Here is an 18,711-nt window from a genome sequence, read left to right on the forward strand (position 1 = left end):
GGGTCTCACTGGCAGGAAGGGAAACAATCACAAACAGATTGGGGTAAGAGGATGCCCCTTCCACTAAAGGCAGGCATCTTCCTTTCTGGGGGTATATCCAGACCATAGATGGCCCCATGATCCCCTCAAAGAAGATATGACAAACACACAAAGACATACATACACACACATGTACACACATACACACACACACACGAGGCTAAGAAAAATGGAAGAGAGAAGCTGAGGAGCACAGGAAGGGCAAGCCTCTTTTATTATCCCAAAATGCAAAGTATTGAAGGCACTTACAATAACAAGGTTAGAGATGAGGGGAAGCATAGGGAGGTCAGAGATCAGAGCACAGAGGTAAATCAACGGACCCCACCCTGGTCACCACCCAGGAAGGAGAAAAGAAGAAGCTACAGGGCCAGGTCTGAAGCCAGTTAGATGTCAGCTCTACAAAAGACACAAATCCATTCTAGAGAGGATTCTGAAATGAGGAGTACACAGCAGCAAGGGGCAGGGCTGGCAGTCACGAGTTAGTGGTTCTTTAAGGAACACGCTCGGCAGCAATGAGGCACTCAGGTCCCCTACTGGAAGAGGTCTCGGTACATCTCAATGAGACGGGCAGCCTCACGCTGGCCAGAGAGCAGAGCACCATGGGTGGTGGAATAGTACTTGCGATGGGTGGCCTCACCTGAGAACAGCACCTGCATAGGCTGGGCAGGGGGACAGGGAAGTGAAAATGGAGGAGCAAGAAAGGCTAGCTGTCTGCCCCAGAACCCCCATCCATACTACAAGTTAGAAAGGAATAAGCGGGCATCTGAGATGCAGGTATTGCTATTTCCATAGGATGAGGAGCTGCCCATCCCACCTGCCCATCTTCCCCTGCTTCTTCCCCAAACATCCGGGCCTCAGTCCTTTTTGCTCTGAGGTTTTTGTGAGTACTGGCTCTACAGTTTCAGAAATTCAGACTGCCTCTTACTAGTGAACTTGGGGAATGATTTAACCTCCCTAAGCTTTGATTTCTTCATCTCCAAAATGAGTTTATACCATCTACTTCTGAGGGTGATTGTAAGGATTAAGTGAAATAATGTATCTAAAGGACTCAGAACCTGAAAGAATATAAGAACTCAATAAAGTTAGGCAGTAATTTAACAAACCTTTATGGAGCCCCTATTAGGTTCCAGGGACTGTTCTGGGCACTTGGAAGATAAAAGGTGACCAGGCAGCTGCTTTGAGGAGCTTCCTTGCTGGTGGGGAAGCCAGACACGAAACCCAATTACTAAATGGCATCATACATGATGTGATGGGTGTGTGGGCGAGGTGCTGAGAACCCAGAAAAGAGGCCCTCTGTCAGGGAGATCACACAAAGCTTCCCAGAGGACAGGACCTTTGGGCTTCTTCTCAGAAGATGCTGGATAAATAAACAGGCAAAGGATGTTTCAGGAAGAAGGAAAAATGGGGGCAGAAATGCATCTCCTAGGCCTTGTCTAGGAGATGGTGAGAATTTTGGCAGAGCCAAGCTTAACATCAAGAAAGCAGGCTGTTTAGGTGGGGTCCAAGCATAGAACAAATGCTTGCATTCCAAGCTTGAGTTTGGATTTTGTTCCAATATACCTCAAACTGAATGTGTTGGGGACCTTGTAGAATGAGGTTTTCACTCATCAGGTCTGTGGTGGGCTGCAAGTCTGCATGTCTAATATGCTCCCACATGGTGCCAGTCTGCCGGTCCATGGACCACCCACCTTGAGTAGTGAGGTTTTAACCCACCAATAGAGCCTGCAGAGGTGGTTAAGCTGAAAGGGGGGTACATATAGTGGCAGAGGGCAAGCTGCCTACTCCACATCCTTTCTCTCTCTCCTCAGTAACAAGAATCCTGACCTTTAACTGGGTCCATGGACAGAAGAGCCTGGCTGACTACAGTCCATGGGGTCGCAAGAGTTGGACATGACTTAGCGACCAAACCACCACCACCACTGCCATCCAGGAAAAAAAATGATGTATCCCAGTCTCTCTAGCAGCTGGTAGAGTCATGTGACTAAGTTCTAGCCAAGCAACTTCAAGTGCACTATTGCTTAGGGACACTGACTCCTCCCAAGGGTTCCCTTCTTTCACTCATCAGCCTGTCACAGACATGAGAACAAGAGCAGCAGCCTCCACAGCCCTCTTGGATCCCAAGGTGGCCTGGAAGATGGAGCCAGGTGCTACTGATCCTGGGCCCCAACATCTACCTCCAGATTTCCTTTTGTGTGACCTAAGCAAACTTCTGTCTTGTTTAAACCGCAGTTTGTTTTGCTTTTTGTTATGTGCGCTAGTCCTAACTAATGCAGGGGACAAGAGAAGGAGGACGGCTATGGCAGCAGCCTTTCCTAAGCACAGCCAGGACAGGCACAACACATTGTTTAACTGCCATCTTCTTCGTCAATTACACCAGAGGATTATTTCAAATATAATTCTGTTGGGGTTTTAACATTTATTCTATGGGTATGCTTGGTGGGGGGGAACTCAAAATCTACTTTATAGGAACAGAAATATATATAAATAATTTCAATTTATTATTTTTCTATATGTTTTACGATATAGTTACTATAATTGGGGGGAAGGTCAGTATTTTATTTTCTAAAACAAATTGGGGGAAATAAGCAAAACATACTGGGTCAGTGCTGCCCAACAGAACTTTCCACAATGACAGAAATGCTCCATAGTGACACACTCCTAACATGGCAACCATGAGTGATAGGCGGCTCTCAAACTTGAAATCTGGCTAATGCAACTGAGAAACAAAATGTTGTACTTATTACTTTAGATTTTAATTAAATTAAGTGTGGCTAATGGCTACCATATAGGACAGCAGAGAATTAAAAGGCTCGGTTTTTATAGCCTCAAGAAAGCATTTAAGATATCCTAGTTTGACTCTGTCTGTTCTTCCAGATGTTAACTGTCCTTTTTCTTGTTTTCTCCGTCATTACAGGAGCTACTCCACCTATCTTACCTTGGCACTCCTCCCCTGGACCAAACACACATAGCAAACACCCACCCTCACAGACCCCTCACCCTGCAGCCCGTCGCCTACCCAGCACACCCACACTCACCGCTGCCTTGGAGCTCTCTGTGTACGGCAGGGGCTTGGCCAGCTTCTCCACATCTGCCCCACTTGAGCCCACCTGTGTGTATGAATAGGATCCCCGGAAGTAGGGGTTGCTGCCCCAGGCCGAGCGCAGGATTCGCCGAGGCTTTGGGATATTGGGGTTCCCTGTTGGGGAGTGAGAAGAGCGAGGAGGAGGGAGGATAAGAAATGGTTGTACAAAGAAGACACTCCTGAGCAGACAACTCCCATTGCACCTCGGGGGCTCCAGGAAGGCCAGGCATGAAGAAGGGAGGGAGGGAGGCTGGGGTTCAAGCTGTATACCCCTCAATGTCTCCTTGTAATCCCCCAGAAAAACACCTCCTCTCCGTGGGCCTTAATTTTCCTATCTGAAAAACATCCCAGATAATCATGTTCCCCCTTCCAACTTCAGGGGTTCTTGTGGGGCTCTTCTGGGATAGTGCAGGAAAGACGTTCGACTAAAAATCAGACAAAACAACCACAAGCCCATCTCTTAGCAAGACAACATGAGTAGGCAATCTGAGGTTTGGGGGTGATATCTGAGTTTTTCACCATCAGCCTTAGAAACAGAGAAGAAACACAGAGCCTGTGATCTTGAGTGTCTCAAATTCCAAATGGAGAGAGCTTCCAATTTAGGAGGCCAAAGCCAAGACACAGTGACCTACAGCATCTCTCCCAAGGGGTGCGCCACCTCAGTTTCACAACCTGGGGATGAGGATGCTAGTACTGGTTCAGGAGACTCAGAGGGTCTAGAGGAGGAGGACAGACAGAGCGAGGCCTGTTGAGCCGGTGGCGGGACAAGGACCGGGACGCACCTGTGAACTGCCGCAGCATCTCTGTGCAGATCTCGGCCACTGCCTCGTCATCACACTTCTCCATGACAAGGGCCTCCTCCCCACAGATCCAGCCACTCAGCACATGGCCGTAGCGCTCAGGCGGGTAGAGGACATCAAAGCCACAGATCTTGCGGTACCAAAGCTCGGGCGGGTAGGTGAGCGTGCAGCTCTCCGCCTCGTCCTCCCACACAAACCGTAGGCTGTTGCACTCGGGGCCCCAGAAGGGCTCCTCGAATTCTAGAAAGATCTTGTCAGTGGTGCCGATGCCCAGTCGGTGGATGGCAGCCACCTTCTCGGCGGGCAGGCCTGGCCGAAAGAAGCTGGCATGCTGCCTCTTGAGCACGCCCAGCGACACGGTCACGATCACATGGTCTGCCGGGATCACCTCGCAGTCCTCGCACTCCACCACCACTGGCCACTGCTCATCCTCATCCTGCCTCTCCTCCCGGGGCTCCTCTCCACCCTGACTGCCCTCCCCGGCATCATGATTATGGTCACCCTCATCCCGGGGCTCAATCTCAGGGCCCCGAGGGCGGGATGAGGCCTGGTCCCAGTGAACACAACGGACGGGTTTCCCCAGCTGGATGACGTGGGCTGGGATGCCCTCAGCCAGCAGCTCCACAACCCGCATGAAGCCCGAGGGGATGACGTGGTGGGCACCAGGAATCTCAGTCCATTCCCCAAAGGCGCTCAGGGACACCTCATCCATGCTGTGCGAGCTACTCTCACAGCTTTCCACCTGTGGGAAGAGCCAGAGGGGAGCCAGGTGACCGCCAAGGCTGGGCAGGGATAGAAGCAGGACTTTAGGGCAGTGCTGCCCTTCTCGGACCCAACTTCCCCAGGGTCAGTCTTTCTCATTCTGGCATTTGTACTCAACAGAGCTCCGAGATGGCAAAGATACCTTCAGGTACTGTTGGATCATGGCGAGTTTCAGGCGCTTGGTGGCCTCTGGATCATCAGGGTCATCCCTGATGCGGTTGCGCACCTCCTCTCGGGTGAACACCCCCACGCTGTTCTGACTCTCAGCATTAACTGGTTTACCATGCCGGAAGAACTCCTGGGTCAAGTTATAGACCTGCAAAGAGATCCCAGGAGACTGAAAACACATTCACTCATCCCACCTCCATCTCAGACCTACGGGTTCTAACTCAATACTCACCATCTCCAAAGTGCTCCTGGATATGCTGAGCCCATGGCACCTCGTGGTGAATTAATGTGGTGCTCAGCTTTGTGCTGAGGCTGCACCAACAAAATGGAGGTTTGGGGATGGCAAACTGAACCTGGGCGGTCAGCTTCCTTGCTTCCAGACACAGGAGGTGGGATGGGCCCCAGAAGCATTCTTACTGAACCCCTGCTTAGAACAAAGTGAAATCTCTGCTGCCTGTACAGTGTGTGGGAAAGGAACTGCCCTTTCAAGTGCTCTACATAGCCAAGCGTACCGGCCACTAAAGAACCCACGTCTACACAGATAACCCTTTTTCAAGAACCAAATGCACGGACTCTCCCCTGACATTCCTGTCCAAGTGTATCTGCTTCACCCTCTCCCGGGCAGGCAGTATAGAGCTGTGTCCTGGCTGATGTTTTGCAGGGGAAAGAGCAAAAGAGGCCCATACATTGACAGGACTGTGTCTACCCTGCAACCCAGCTCTAGGACTGCTGAGGAAGAAAGGTGGTATGGCCCGACCCCCACCAGTCCCCCAAGGGAAAAGCCTCCACATAAGATAGAAACATAAATTAAACATTTCTCTGGATATAAAGAAGAAAGCAAGTTAAATTATTCCTTTTTATTCTCCCAACAGTCACAAGATGCTGGGTGTTTGGCTTTAACTGAAGTCCTCAGCAAATTCCTCACCTAGTAGCATTGCCAAGGAGTCAGGCTTTCAACTTGTCTCCTCCCCCTTAGATTTTTCCCGTTGGTGATAAGAAACAGAGTAGCCAGCCAGTCAGCTTATGTCAACTAAAGGCCAAAATGCCCAGCTGAGGACTAACAGATTTACATGATTCTTTGTGTCAACCACTGACTAGGACCACCATAATTGAACATGCATTTGTCATGTGAGTAGTCTCCTGTCCTAGGTTAAATGATATCTTCCTAATGTGACCCAAGGGAAATGGGATGGGTCTGTAAGAGCTAACAATATTCACCCCATTTCTCATTAAGCACTTTTCACTGGGATCTCATTTACCCTTCAAGACACTATGAAGTAGGTATAACTGTGTCTGTTTTACAGATGAGGAAAGTAAAGCTCCGAGAGGCTCAATAACTAGCTCATGAATATACAAGTATATACCATTCTACATGAATGGTAAAACTGGTACCTGAGCCAAGGTAATCTTGCTCCAGAAATTAAGCTCTATATGATAACTACCGAACAAATTCATCTATTTGTTAACAAATATAACACATTCAAATGAGTAGCCCTTCAAAGTCATCGCCTTGGGGGTGAGGCTACATATTTATTATGAAGCCACCCTCAGGCAAGGCTTCACATGCTTAGAGCACACCTCTTCAGAATGGCCTCCAGCACTGTGTAAGAACTATATAAGGAAATCTCTCTCTTGACCTGATGGTTAACACCTTTTCCTTCTGACTCAAAGCAGCACCACTTAGAATGATAATAATAATAATGTAATGTTAGTCGCTCAGTCATGTCTGACTCTTTGCAACGCCATGGACTGTAGCCCACCAGGCTCCTCTGTCCATGGAATTCTCCAGGCAAGAACACTGGAGAGGGTGGCCATTTCCTTCTCCAATGATAACCTACCTTTATCTGTCCTACTTTCCATGACTCACACTCTTGGCTTTCAAAAATCAGACCCACAAGCAGAAGTTGATGATGATCTACCTTCAAGAATGTTTAAAAGAACCAGTAAGTTATGAACCCTGAATGTCATTCTCAAAAGGCGTCCATGCTTGAAGCACTCACAGTAACATAGGAATCAGGACAGGACTGATTCTCAGTACACCAAGAAGGTCTACTTTCAAGAATACTAATTCTTACTTGCTTAATATTGAGTGAGAACACACAACACTATAGGATTGTACACAACATAAGACAGTGAGTGTTCCTGCCTTCCATTGAGCAGGGACAACCCAAAGCAAGGGTCATTTCTCCTTTCCTATGCCCAAGAGATATAAAAAATGTATAATAGGTAAGTGTTGACCAGTTTACTAACCTAAAGTGAAGGGTCATTACACTATAAATGGAAGCTATCAGAAGGCAAGACCTACAAGTTACCTTGCTTGTTTTTTGCAGTTCACAGCAAAGTTACTAAAAATATTAACTTTTTTTTAAGCCGGAATAAGACATTGGCACATTCCCTGACTTCAGACTATACTACAAACCTACAGTAATCAAAACAGCATGGTACTGACACAAAAACAGACACACAGATCAATGGAACAAACTAGAGAGCCCAGAAATAAACCCACACACAATTAGTCTATGATAAAGGAGGCAGAATATATATGGAGAAAAGACAGCTTCTTCAACAAGTGGTGCTGGGGAAACTGGACAGCCATATGTGAAAGACTGAAATTAGAACATTTTCTCACACCATATACAAAAGTAAACTCAATATGGACTAAAGACCTAAATGTAACAATGGAAATAATGAAACTCCTAGATGAGAATGTAGGCAGAATACTCTTTGACATAAATTGAAGCACCTTTTTTCTCCTAAGGCAGAAGAAACAAAAGCAAAAACAAATTTAATTCAATCTAAAAGTTTTTGCACATCAAAGGGAGTCACTGACAAAACAAAAAGACAACCTACTGAATGGAAAAATATATTTGCAGATAATATGACCAATAAGGGGTAATATCCAAAATATATAAACTGCTCATACAACTCAATTAAAAAAAAAACTATCAACTTGATTAAAAAATGGGGAGAAGACCTGAATACACATTTTTCCAAAGAAGTACAGATGGCCAATAGGCATATGAAAAGATGCTCAACATAGTTAATCATCAGAGAAATTAAAAATGACAGTGAGATATCACACCTATCAGAAGAGCTATCATCAAAAAGAATACAAGTAACAAACATTGGTGAACATATGGAGAAAACGGAGCCCTTTACTGTGTTGCTGGTAATGTAAATTGATGCAGCCACTATGGAAAATATGGAGGTTCCTCAAAATATTAAAAATAGAACTATCACATGACTGAGCAATTCCACCCCTGGGTATATATCCAAAGAAAAAGAAAATCTAATTTGAAGAGATACTTGTACCCAAAAGTTCACTGCAACATTATTAATAATAGCCAAACTATGGGAGCAATCTAAGTGCCCATCAGCAGATGAATGTATAAAGAAGATGTTAGATAGATATAGATATAAAACATAGTTATATATGTAGTATACACACACATGTTTTATATACATGTTAGATATAAACTATATTGTTATATATATGTATATATATATACACACACACATTGGAATTTTACTCAGCCATAAAAAAGAATGAAAATCTGAAATTTTCAACAACATGCATGGACCTAGAGGGTATTATATTTACTGAAATAAGTGTGACAGAGAAAGACAAATACTCTATGTCACCACTTATATGTGAAATCTAAAAAATAAACAAACATAACGAAACAGAAATAGACTCAGATATAGAGGACAAACTAGTGGTTACCAGTGGAGAGAAGGAAGGAATGAAAGGTAAAACAGGGGTATGGGATTAAGAGATAAAAACTACTATGTATAAAAATAAATAAGCAACAAATATATATTGTACAGTACAGGGAAATATAACCATTATCTTGTAATAACTTTAAGTGGAGTATAATGTATAAAAATGTTGAATCACTATGCTGTACACCTGAAACTAATATAATATTGTAAATCAACTATACTTCAATTTTTAAAAATCAGTTATAATTCTATATACCAGGAACAATTAGAAAATAAGGGTTTTTTTAAAGTTATCATTTACAAGAGTGTCTAAGAACATTAACAACAATAATCATACACATTTACCTGGTAACAAATCTAATAGGTATTTAAGGGCTTCTGGGGAAATATTTAATCATAAGTATCAATAATCTCTTCCCTAGTACTTCTCCTCTCATTGTCTTCATTCTACCCTCAAACTGGGGCCCAGAGAATGTACAGACATGACCAAGATCACAGAAAACCCTAGCAAGTTGCCTAGCCCCCCACCACCATCACACACACATACACACACACACACACACACACAGTGCCCGTGTGCTCCCTGTCCCCCACACCCTTGTGCTCAACTATTCCCCTAATACCTCACCTCGTTGTATAAATCACTGAATTCCTCAACCACATCCTTGGGGATCCTGCAGCCACGGTTGGTGAGGTAGCAGGCCACGCCATTCTTGGAGTAGAGGCTGATGCGGCCCACACTGCGTTCTCCATCGGTTGTCTCTTCCAGGAGGCCATTGGCTTCTGCTAGATGATAGATGGGATTCCCGTGGGAGCCATGGATCCACGTGGCTCCCAGCTCAAAGGTAGCGTGTCCTGATGGCAACAACAGGCTCTTAGCGCAACAAGGACTCTTCAAACAGGGTCAGAACACTGCCTCATCTTCCTTCTCCAAGGGGTCCTTCCATCCCCAACAACAGGGCAAGCAAGGGGATTAGGTCCCCCTCTGGCAACAAACCAAAGTCTTCAGTGAAAAGCTCCCAGTAAGAAACCACATGCAGCACAAAATGGATTGCACTTTATAAATGAGGTAACTTTCACCCTCAGTGACTCTGACGACACCAAGTCGCCTCACTGGAATAATTAGAAGATTCTCCTTCTGTGATAACATCAGACAATAGGCCCTCCCTCCTCAGTGGTGCCTCCCTCTCAGGAGAAATTCTATGGTACCAGAGGGTACCCAGTGAGGAGGCCCAGCCTTCCAGACCCAAGGTCCCCATTTGGCCTTATTCCAATTCCTCAAAATCCAGTGGTTCAGGAATCTAAGCCACTCACCCAGATGGAAAATGGCCAACTCCTAACTCAGTCTAGGGCAGAAGAAAGAGGGAAAACATTCCAGTTTTGAAGACTCCTCCCCAAGGCAATCTAAAACAGACTTCTGGAAAAAACCAAGCTTTCTCATCCTATGGCACAGGTGGCGAAACCTTAAGAGACTGTTTGGAGCAAGGGAAACTCCTGGGCCCAAAATGGGACAAGGCTGGTGGCTCATTTTACCACCCCATCCATAGCCAAGGGACCAGATACTCTGAGGCAAGTTCCCACTGTGCCTGGGCCTATTTCCTCTTCTGGGGCTCAACTTCCTTTTCTCATGCTGCAGAGCCTGTGATATAGTTGCCTCCTCCCCTGCATAGCTCCCAGGAAAGTTGAAACAAAGAAAGGAAAATATAAAGGAACATTTTTTGGTGTTTTGTTTTGTTTTTTGTTTTTGGAGGCCTGATTCAAGACATCATGTATGATAACTTTTTTGCCAAGATGGACACAATAATTCCTCCTATCCTTACACACATGGCCCTTTGCAATGTGACTTTGATAGTCCTCCCATCAAGAGATGGAGTCTTTCCTCACCCCTTGAATCTGGGCTTGCCTTATGACTTGCTTTGATTAATAGAATGCAATGAAAGCAATGTTGTGGCTTCAGAGACCAGGCCTCAAGAAACCTTGTACCTTCTATCCTCACCCTCTTAGACTGTGACCACCATGAAGAGAAACTCAAGTTTCTGGAGCCACAGAATATCAGCAAATCAAATGATGTTGTTTTAAGCCACCATATTTCAGGCTGGTCTGTTATGCAGCAATAGCTATCTTATAAACAATAACAGACAACAATCACCCCTCACCCCAGGAACTGGGCATTCCTCTTTTTTTGTGCCTTCTCTTTCCTGGGCTGCTTCTAATTAAACCATCAGTTAAAAAAAAAAAAAAAAAAAGCCCTGTAGCCCTGTATGCATCTATGTGCCAAACACAGAGCAAGAGAAAAAACAATCAACCTCAAACCACAGCCAGTAAGACAGAACTTCCTGGTGACTCTGGAATCAGGGGCAGGAATGTATGGGAAAGTGGGCAGACTAGAGGGTATGAAAAGCTGGAAACCCATTGTCCTTCTTCCACAGGGTTCAAGAAGGGGGGCTGGTCACTGGGGACATTTATCACTAATTATCCTTTAGGGCCTCAAGTTCCCCAAGGCATTTGTTTTTGTTTTTGTTTTGCTTCTTTTGAGTTTGCTTCTTTTGAGTTTCCAAAAGAAGCAAAAGGGGCTTGCATCATGGACCCTTCCCAGGGTACACCAGGGAGTTCCAAGTCATAGTCACTGGGCAGCAATGTCCAGGCATGGGGTATCCAGGCATAAGCAGGAATGAGGTGAACAGCTCAAGGTCAGCAACATCAGAGTTCCACCCTATCCCTCAAGCTTTACAAGGAGGTGGGGTGTGGCCCAGAGCAGCCTCAATCTTAGGATGTTTCCTGTCCTCCCCCACAGGCCTCTCACCTCTGCCGTCCTTGTAACCACAGGGTAGCGGGCACCATCTCTACAAATACCCTACAGTGTCCTTGGGGCTTCTGGTCATCACCACTGCCCTTACCACCGGGATTCACAGCTAGCCTCTCACACTGCTGCAGGTCCAACTGCAGCCTGGGCTTTCAGCCCCAGGTGTCTGCACACACAACACCTACGCGCTTGCCTGGACTTGCTCTCCCATAGTCTAGCAGAGTCTGCCTTGATCTGATTCCTCATATACATCATCCGTTCCTTCTTTTGACCAGCTATCCAACTCCCCTCATCACCTAAGGCCCACCCAAGCTCCCTCCCCTCCGAGGGAGGCTTCCAGCCACATGCATCTCCTCAGCCTCCTATAGCCCCATTCCTTCCACTTTGCTCCCTCTACCAACTTCCGTGCAAAGCACATCTCAGTTGTCAACTACCACTGAGACTGGGCCATTTGTCCTCCCGTCTTCCGCTTTTATGTCAGACCCTGAATGTCTCATCAAGACTTGAGAACCACAAATGGAGCCATCCCATCCCTAAAGCTCCTAGCCAGCCAATCCCTAAGACTCCTAGCCAGCCAGTCGGTGTTGAGCAGAGTCTCAGGCTTCCCCCAGGAGGTCCCCCAGCTGACTGTCCTCAGGTTTCCATTGTGCTTTGGGACACACTTCCATCTTCACTGCCAACACATACTCCTGTGTCTGCCAGGGAAGACAGATATAACTTCACATATACCTTCCAGGAAATGCTCTAAGGAAGACTTTTAATGTGATCAAAGTTTTTTAAAAAATAAAAAGTTTCCCATGTCTCCTCAATCTCTGCTTGTTCTAAGCCTGACCACCTACTTTTCTGAACCAATTGCCCATTTGTCAAAAGTAAATGCACAGAATCTGCTTGGCCTTGCAGCCCAGGTAACAATAGACACAAAATCCTATGGAGGGTCAGTGTAACCCACATACACCAGGCCACTATGGGTAGTCCCACTGGGCCATTTTCATTGTCAGACCCCTTGGCTAGGAAACCCTGACCTCTGGCTGCATTTCAGGCAATCCCCCAACCTCTAGGACCCCTAGCAAAATCTGCCCACTCCTGGGGTGTGTCTCTTAACGGGTTGCCTTCTCCAGAAGCCTTAATACTCTGAAACCTACACAGATCCTCTTCCCAGACAATCCTAAGACCTGCCCATCACTCACAAGGAGGCCCAAAGTCTTCTTCCACCTCCACTGCGCTGAACTCCTATTGTCCCAGGGCTAGCTCTTAGTAATGGTATATTAAATCATATTCAAAAGTTAACAACTAATAGAAACTTGCACAATTCCCCTTCTTGTGAAATAGAAACCAGTCTACCCACTACAAAGACAGTTGTGTTCTGGGTGTCCTCTCCCACCTAAACACTGTGAACCCTAGATTTTGTTCCAAAAACAGAGGCCAGACTCCCATTCTGCACACCTCAGAAGGGTGCTGAGGAGGCAAAGGAAGTTTCTGGAAAATGCCCAGGCAGCATGCATGACAGAACACCAAACCCTGAGAAAGAGCTAAAATAACAAGATCTCTGGCTAGGCCAGGGCACTGGGAGGCAAGAGGTGACCTTGGGAGATGGCTGGACTGAGATGAATGAGGCACTTACCAAGTTTCACACTCTGTACGCGGCCCCCGATGCGGCTGGACGCCTCAAGCACAGTGACATCTGTAAAGCCCTGCTCCAGAAGTGCTTTGGCCGCAGCCAGGCCAGCCAAGCCAGCGCCGATCACCACCACACGAGGCTGTCCCCTTCTCCGCAGGCCACGACTGAGAGGGTCATCCGCGCTGTCGCCACTGGATTCACAACTTTGCATACCGTCCACACTCGCCTCCTAGGAACCTGGAGCGGGGAGGGGGTCACAGCTCACCTGCTCTGCCTTCACTTCGCACCTGCCCCAGGAGATGCTCCCAGCCTCTGCCCTCAAGGGGGGACCTTGAGCCCTCTCCTTCTCTTCTGAGGATCTGGGCAAGAAGAGCCATCTCCAAAGGACGTGGGGAGGGAGGGAAAGAGGGAGCCATGAGGAAGGAAATAGGAAGGAGGTTATGTACTGTGGGCCCTCATCAGCAAACAGGAGAGCTAAGAGCCCATCCCAAACCCCTGAAATCCATCAATCCCACCCCAGATCAACTAGGTACTGCCTCTTCCTCAAGGACGAGACAAGAGTCAGCAAGAAAGAGAATGATCAAGAAGGTCAAAATTAGGAGAAACTGACCCTGGTGCTGCTAACCCCGGATCAGCACAACCCAGCACAGCCCAGCATCACTGCTGTGGTCCAGCTCACATCAACCTCAGGATGCTCACATGGACCCCAGGATGCTGTACAGACCTCAGGGTGCTGGAACCAAGCCCAGGATACTTGTACCCACTGCACTAGACCCTCTACTCTCCCTCCCTGGCCTGGCCCTTCCCTGGCCCTCACTCTCCCTTCCTCTGCCTTCTCTTCTCCTCTTGCTTTCTGTTAGTCTTTCAGAGCCTAAATGAGGTGGTAATTTGGTGGGCAGGACACAGTCCCACCTTCCCCCAAGAAAGTGCCACGAGGCTGGTATTGAATGAACCTCTGCTATTCCGGGTAGGTCTCCGGGTTTTTGTCCCAGGCCACCCAGCCCCTCAGTCACCACAAAGCAGCAAAGAGCCCAGGAAACAGTGGACCGTGAGGACCTGTGGCACCAGAGGCCAGACATCAAATTGACAGTTACACTAAGCCAGCTTGCTCAGAGACGCCAGTCTAGGGAGCTGATGAGAGGCCAAAGGTGTCCCTGAATCTGGCCCCAGGGCTGGGAGAGGTTGCCCTTCTATTCCCAGAGTGACTATAAGGGCTTGAAGGTATCTTTGGGCCATCCCAAGGGGCCACTCAGCTCTGATCCTGTCCCCACTTCCTTCCTGACCCAAGCTGCCTTTGCTAAGCTTTCAGAGGCAGAAGTTGCATACTGTCCAGTTATTCAAACTATCCATAGTATTCAAGACCTAACAACAAGGAAATGAATTCATGAGTGGAAAGTAGCTGCTGGGCAGTGGAGAGGGGGCATATAAATCTAATAAAGCTAAGAAAAACCCTTCCTATGACACAACAATTCCACTCCTAAGAAAACACCCAAGAGAAACAGGGTATACTCCACCAAACAGATACACTAGAATGTTCATGACAGCTTTCTTCATGATAACCAAAACCAAATATCCTAAAGGTCCATCAACAGAAGAATAGAAAAATATATTGTGCTATTTGTAGTGTACTCATACAAGGTAATATTCTTCAGCAACAAACAGAACCAAACTACTCTCAACAACATTACATTGACAAAAGAAGCCAGAAACAAAAGAGCACCATATTGTATGACTCTATTTATGTGAAATTCATGAAGCCATAAAATGATTCTGTGATGATAGAAGAGAGATTGGGAGGAGGGGAATGAGTGAAAGGGTCAGAAGGGAACTTTCTGGACTGGAAGGAAATGTACTATGAATGGTGGTTAGTGCCACTCTATATATGTATGCATAAACACCTCAATAACTATTCCTGGCTCACTGTAAAAAATAAAAGCTGTGCACTAACCTTCTTCCCACACTTCAAGGTCTGACCGCTTAGGTTTCCATCCCACCTCTAACATTTTTTTATCACAGATTTTAAAAGAGTTATTTTTCTAAATACGCTCAGGCTGAGAAGCTGCTCCTTGAACTCCTCTTCCCACTCTACCTGCCGATGTCACACCTGGGCACGGACAGGAGTGTCACCCCATTCCTGCCCCCAAACTCTCTCCAAACTGCACCCCACCCCCCATGCCCACGCTGCCCGACTCGGCGGAGGACCTATTCCCTAGAGGGCCGGAAGGTGGCGCCCGAGACACGGAGACCTTCAGAGGCAGGGGCTCCCCTCCTCCTGGGAGAACCTGTATCCCGGCTTCCACATTCTTCCTAGTGCATCTTCGGTCTCGCCCACCCCCACCCCAGTGATGTGCGGTTCCGCCTCCTGGGAGCAAGGAGGTCAGAGCTGGCTCGAGCCCTTTCCTCCCCTCCCCTTTACCCTTCCTCCGCTCCCCCTCTGCCTCCCTCCGCTTCCTCCCCAGGTTCTCCTTGGGAGGACTAAAATTAGAGGTGAGGGTGTGGCTGCCGGTACCGGCGGCCGACCGAGAGGAAGAGTCCGCCCCGCGGCGCAGGCAAGAAGTGTGTTCTACATCAGGTTTGTAAACACGCAGGGAGCACCTGCGTAAACCTGTAAACACTGAGCACCCTGCTATGCTCTGCGAGTATGGGGACTGCCCACCCTGCCCCAGGCCCCAGTTCTCCAAGCCTGGGGGGCTCTGCCTGGGCGTCTCCAGCCCCACCCCCAACCTGAGGCTGCTCCCCCCAAAACAACCACTTTAACGCTGTAAAGGGGTGGGATTACTGCAGTGGTTCTCAGACCTTACAGATGGAACCCCTTCTCAAAAAGCTCCTGGGGAGACCAAGGTGTAACTGGGATGAAACGGGATCTCTCTACTCCTTCAAGTCCCTAAGGTCTCAGGGCAGAACTCCTTGGCTCCCTGGAGCACCACCTCTGAAAACGTGGAGGAGCAGGATAACTTCAGCCTTGGGAGGCGTGTGGAGGGAAGAAACGCTTGGGGCAGCACATTGGGGTGGGGGATACCTAAACTTCCTGGCTTTCCAATCTCCATTTCTTTCTCTCTCAAGTGGTCCAGCTTGTCCTAACCTACATTATTATGACAGTTAAATAAGGCCTTATATGGATGTCTAGAGATTGTCAGCATTTTTAAGAGCCTTGTCCAGGAAAATCATTTGTAAAGTTCTGTAGCGAAATTTTTTTTAAGATATTTATTTATTTATTTATTTTGCTTGTCTGTATTTACTTATTTTAAAATAAGCATCTAAGAACTCATCATCTAATACAAAAACTAGAAAATTGATAATAACTAAATTTTTAAAAGACTGCCTTTGGTATAGGCTTCAGGAATGGATTGTGGGAAATATGGGCAGGCAGTTTGCCTTTAAGATGAACCCAGAAAGGACCCCAAGTTCCCAACATACCAGAGACCTTCAACTTAAAGAGACATCATACATAGGGTACCGTGGTATGTGTGTTAGTTGCTTAGTTGTGTCTGACTCTTTGTGACCCCATGGACTGTAGCCCGTCAGGCTCCTCTGTCCATGGAATTCTTCAGGCAAGAATACTAGAGTGGGTTGCCATTCCTTAGCTTCCCAACCCAGGAATCAAACCCAGGTATTCTGCATAACAGGCAGATTCTTTACCATCTGAGCTATAGTGAAGTCATGGTGGAAACAGGTAAACAGGGGTCATATCGGTCACCTATTCCACTGGCCCTCACTGCTAACTCTAGTTCTCTGTCTCCACAAGCCTTGTCCCAGATGGGCCTATCAACCCCTGGGGCCCTTAAGCCAGAGACGCCACAAGCACTGTCCATAGATGGCAAAATGAGGCATCTCCATCCTCCCATAGAGTCAGTCTACCCCGGGATCCAAACTGAAGGGAAGAGAGGAAACTATACGTAGCAACACCTACTGTGTGCTCGGCCCTCAGGTAAATGCTGAACTGGACTTTTGGACCCTCTGTTATCTCAGATTGGGAGGGAGCACATTTGTTTTCTGTTGGTTTATGCCATCTCTTCCTTTGAAATTTTTTAATTTTATGAGAAAATGCCTTACTGGGGAAGAAAAATCACTTAACGCTCCTTGGTGCTTGCCTCTCCTTCTCTTGCCTTCAGTAAATAAATAAATAAATAACATCCCCTTCCTTGATCTGTATGCATAGGAGAAACAGAACACCCTGTACTTTTGGAGCAGATAAAGGAGAGAAGAAAAAAGTGCTGGCTCAGCCAGGCAGGGAGGGGGAGGGGGAGGAGGAGGCGGGGAAGGAGCAGGGACAGGGCGAAAGACTCTTGCCTTCTGGCTCCTGTTTCCAAGGCAAAACAGGGGTAGGAGGGTAGGGCCCCCATGTCCCCAGGCAGGCCATGCCTAGTCGCTTCAAGAAATTAGGTCCACTCCCGTTCAAGATATCCAGATGCCTCACTGCCTCCCCACCCAACCCCCACCCCCTCCTACCCTCACTCCCATTTTCTCTGGCCTGCAGGCCACCACCTCCCCCTGCAGGCCAGAGCCAACACTGCCCCAACTGAACCCACCCAAGTAGCCAAACTGGAAAGCAGACAGAAGAGAGAATAAAGGGAAGAAGGGCCCTGTCCCGTGGCAGGGTCACCAAAGAAGGATGAGTGAAGGCCAGGAGGCCAGGTGCCAAGAATGGGCACCAGCCACCGAGCATATGTCCACTGGCACTTTCCCACCCGCCCTCTCTCAACATACTCACCAGTTTCATTTTGTCACCCTCAGAAATTTACCCTCCAAGAAATTTAAAAAGTAAAAGAGATAGTCCTATCCAACCCGCCAAGAAGAATTTCCTAATTGCCAGATACTAAAAACATGTTTTAGTCCTGGCCTCCAACATCTAAATTTGCTGAGCCCAGAACTGAATTGGGGACACCATGCATCTCCTTATGCTTTCTCAACCACAGTAAAACCACTGAAGGGCCAGAGCACTCACAAGGCTCAAAAACATCCTAAGGAGAAGTTCTGCCCTCACCCCTCAGGTCAAGTCTTGTCAACCCCACACCCCATATCACTGTTCCCCAGGTGCCTGCCTGCCTGCCTCCTCCGACTGAACCACACTCCTGGAGAATTGTTGGACCTATTCCAAGTTCCATCCTTTAAAGACAGCATGTTGTTCAGTCGCTAAGTTGTGTCCAACTCTTTGTGACCCCGTTGGACAGCAGCACACCCGGCATCCCTGTCCCTCACTATCTCCCAGAGTTCGCCCAAGCTCATTCCATTGAGTTGGTGATGCCATCCAACCAAGACAAGCATAGCCAGGGATAAAAATCTAACAATTCATGAACATCTACTATGTACTTCTATGGGGAAGGCCTCAGCATGTCAGCCCTTGACCCCTCTGAACCCAGCTGTTCTTTCCGGTTTCAGTTTTCACTCACACACACTCCCTCCCCGCTCCAAACATATACACACACGTACTCCAGCTTCACCAAAGACTCAGGTATCCCCAGCCTAGCCTCTCTGAAGGCCTATGGAAAACACTCCTCCCCACACATTAGAGAAGGGGGCTCTGGGTTCTCTGAACACATGTACAGCCTTGTGAAGGATACAGAGTTTGTGCAACTGTGTAACTGCACAACTCTGTGCTGACTGAACCATCAGCAAGGCCTGCTCCCCTGGTGTTTCCTGAAGCAACAGACATCTTGGAAATGAGAGTTCTTTGCAGCCATCACCACCCAACCCCAGCCTGTTCCCAGAGCATGAG

The 18,711-nt window shown here is 47.5% G+C and overlaps 1 protein-coding gene across 7 annotated transcripts in view; it reads right to left on the reverse strand.

The window, feature by feature from the left end:
* Positions 1–223: 223 nt before the first annotated feature.
* Positions 224–18,711, reverse strand: part of SMOX (spermine oxidase) — a 35,046-nt gene continuing 16,558 nt past the window's right edge. For 2 of the 7 annotated variants that reach the window (XM_043883703.1, XM_043883704.1), the window contains 7 exons: positions 12,999–13,232; positions 9,203–9,429; positions 4,826–4,999; positions 3,904–4,663; positions 3,075–3,235; positions 1,143–1,232; positions 421–698 (listed from right to left, as the gene is read on the reverse strand). In XM_043883703.1, coding sequence (XP_043739638.1) covers positions 570–698; positions 1,143–1,232; positions 3,075–3,235; positions 3,904–4,663; positions 4,826–4,999; positions 9,203–9,429; positions 12,999–13,206 — 1,749 coding nt within the window. In that variant the 5' untranslated portion in view covers positions 13,207–13,232 and the 3' untranslated portion in view covers positions 421–569. Of the gene's footprint in view, positions 699–1,142; positions 1,397–3,074; positions 3,236–3,903; positions 4,664–4,825; positions 5,000–9,202; positions 9,430–12,998; positions 13,233–13,605; positions 15,113–18,711 lie in introns of those variants that run through there. The other 5 variants (XM_043883705.1, XM_043883709.1, XM_043883710.1 and 2 more) reach the window with 5 other exon arrangements.

The sequence above is a fragment of the Cervus elaphus genome, chromosome 23 (genome assembly GCF_910594005.1).
Source record: "Cervus elaphus chromosome 23, mCerEla1.1, whole genome shotgun sequence".
NCBI classification, from domain to species: domain Eukaryota; kingdom Metazoa; phylum Chordata; class Mammalia; order Artiodactyla; family Cervidae; genus Cervus; species Cervus elaphus.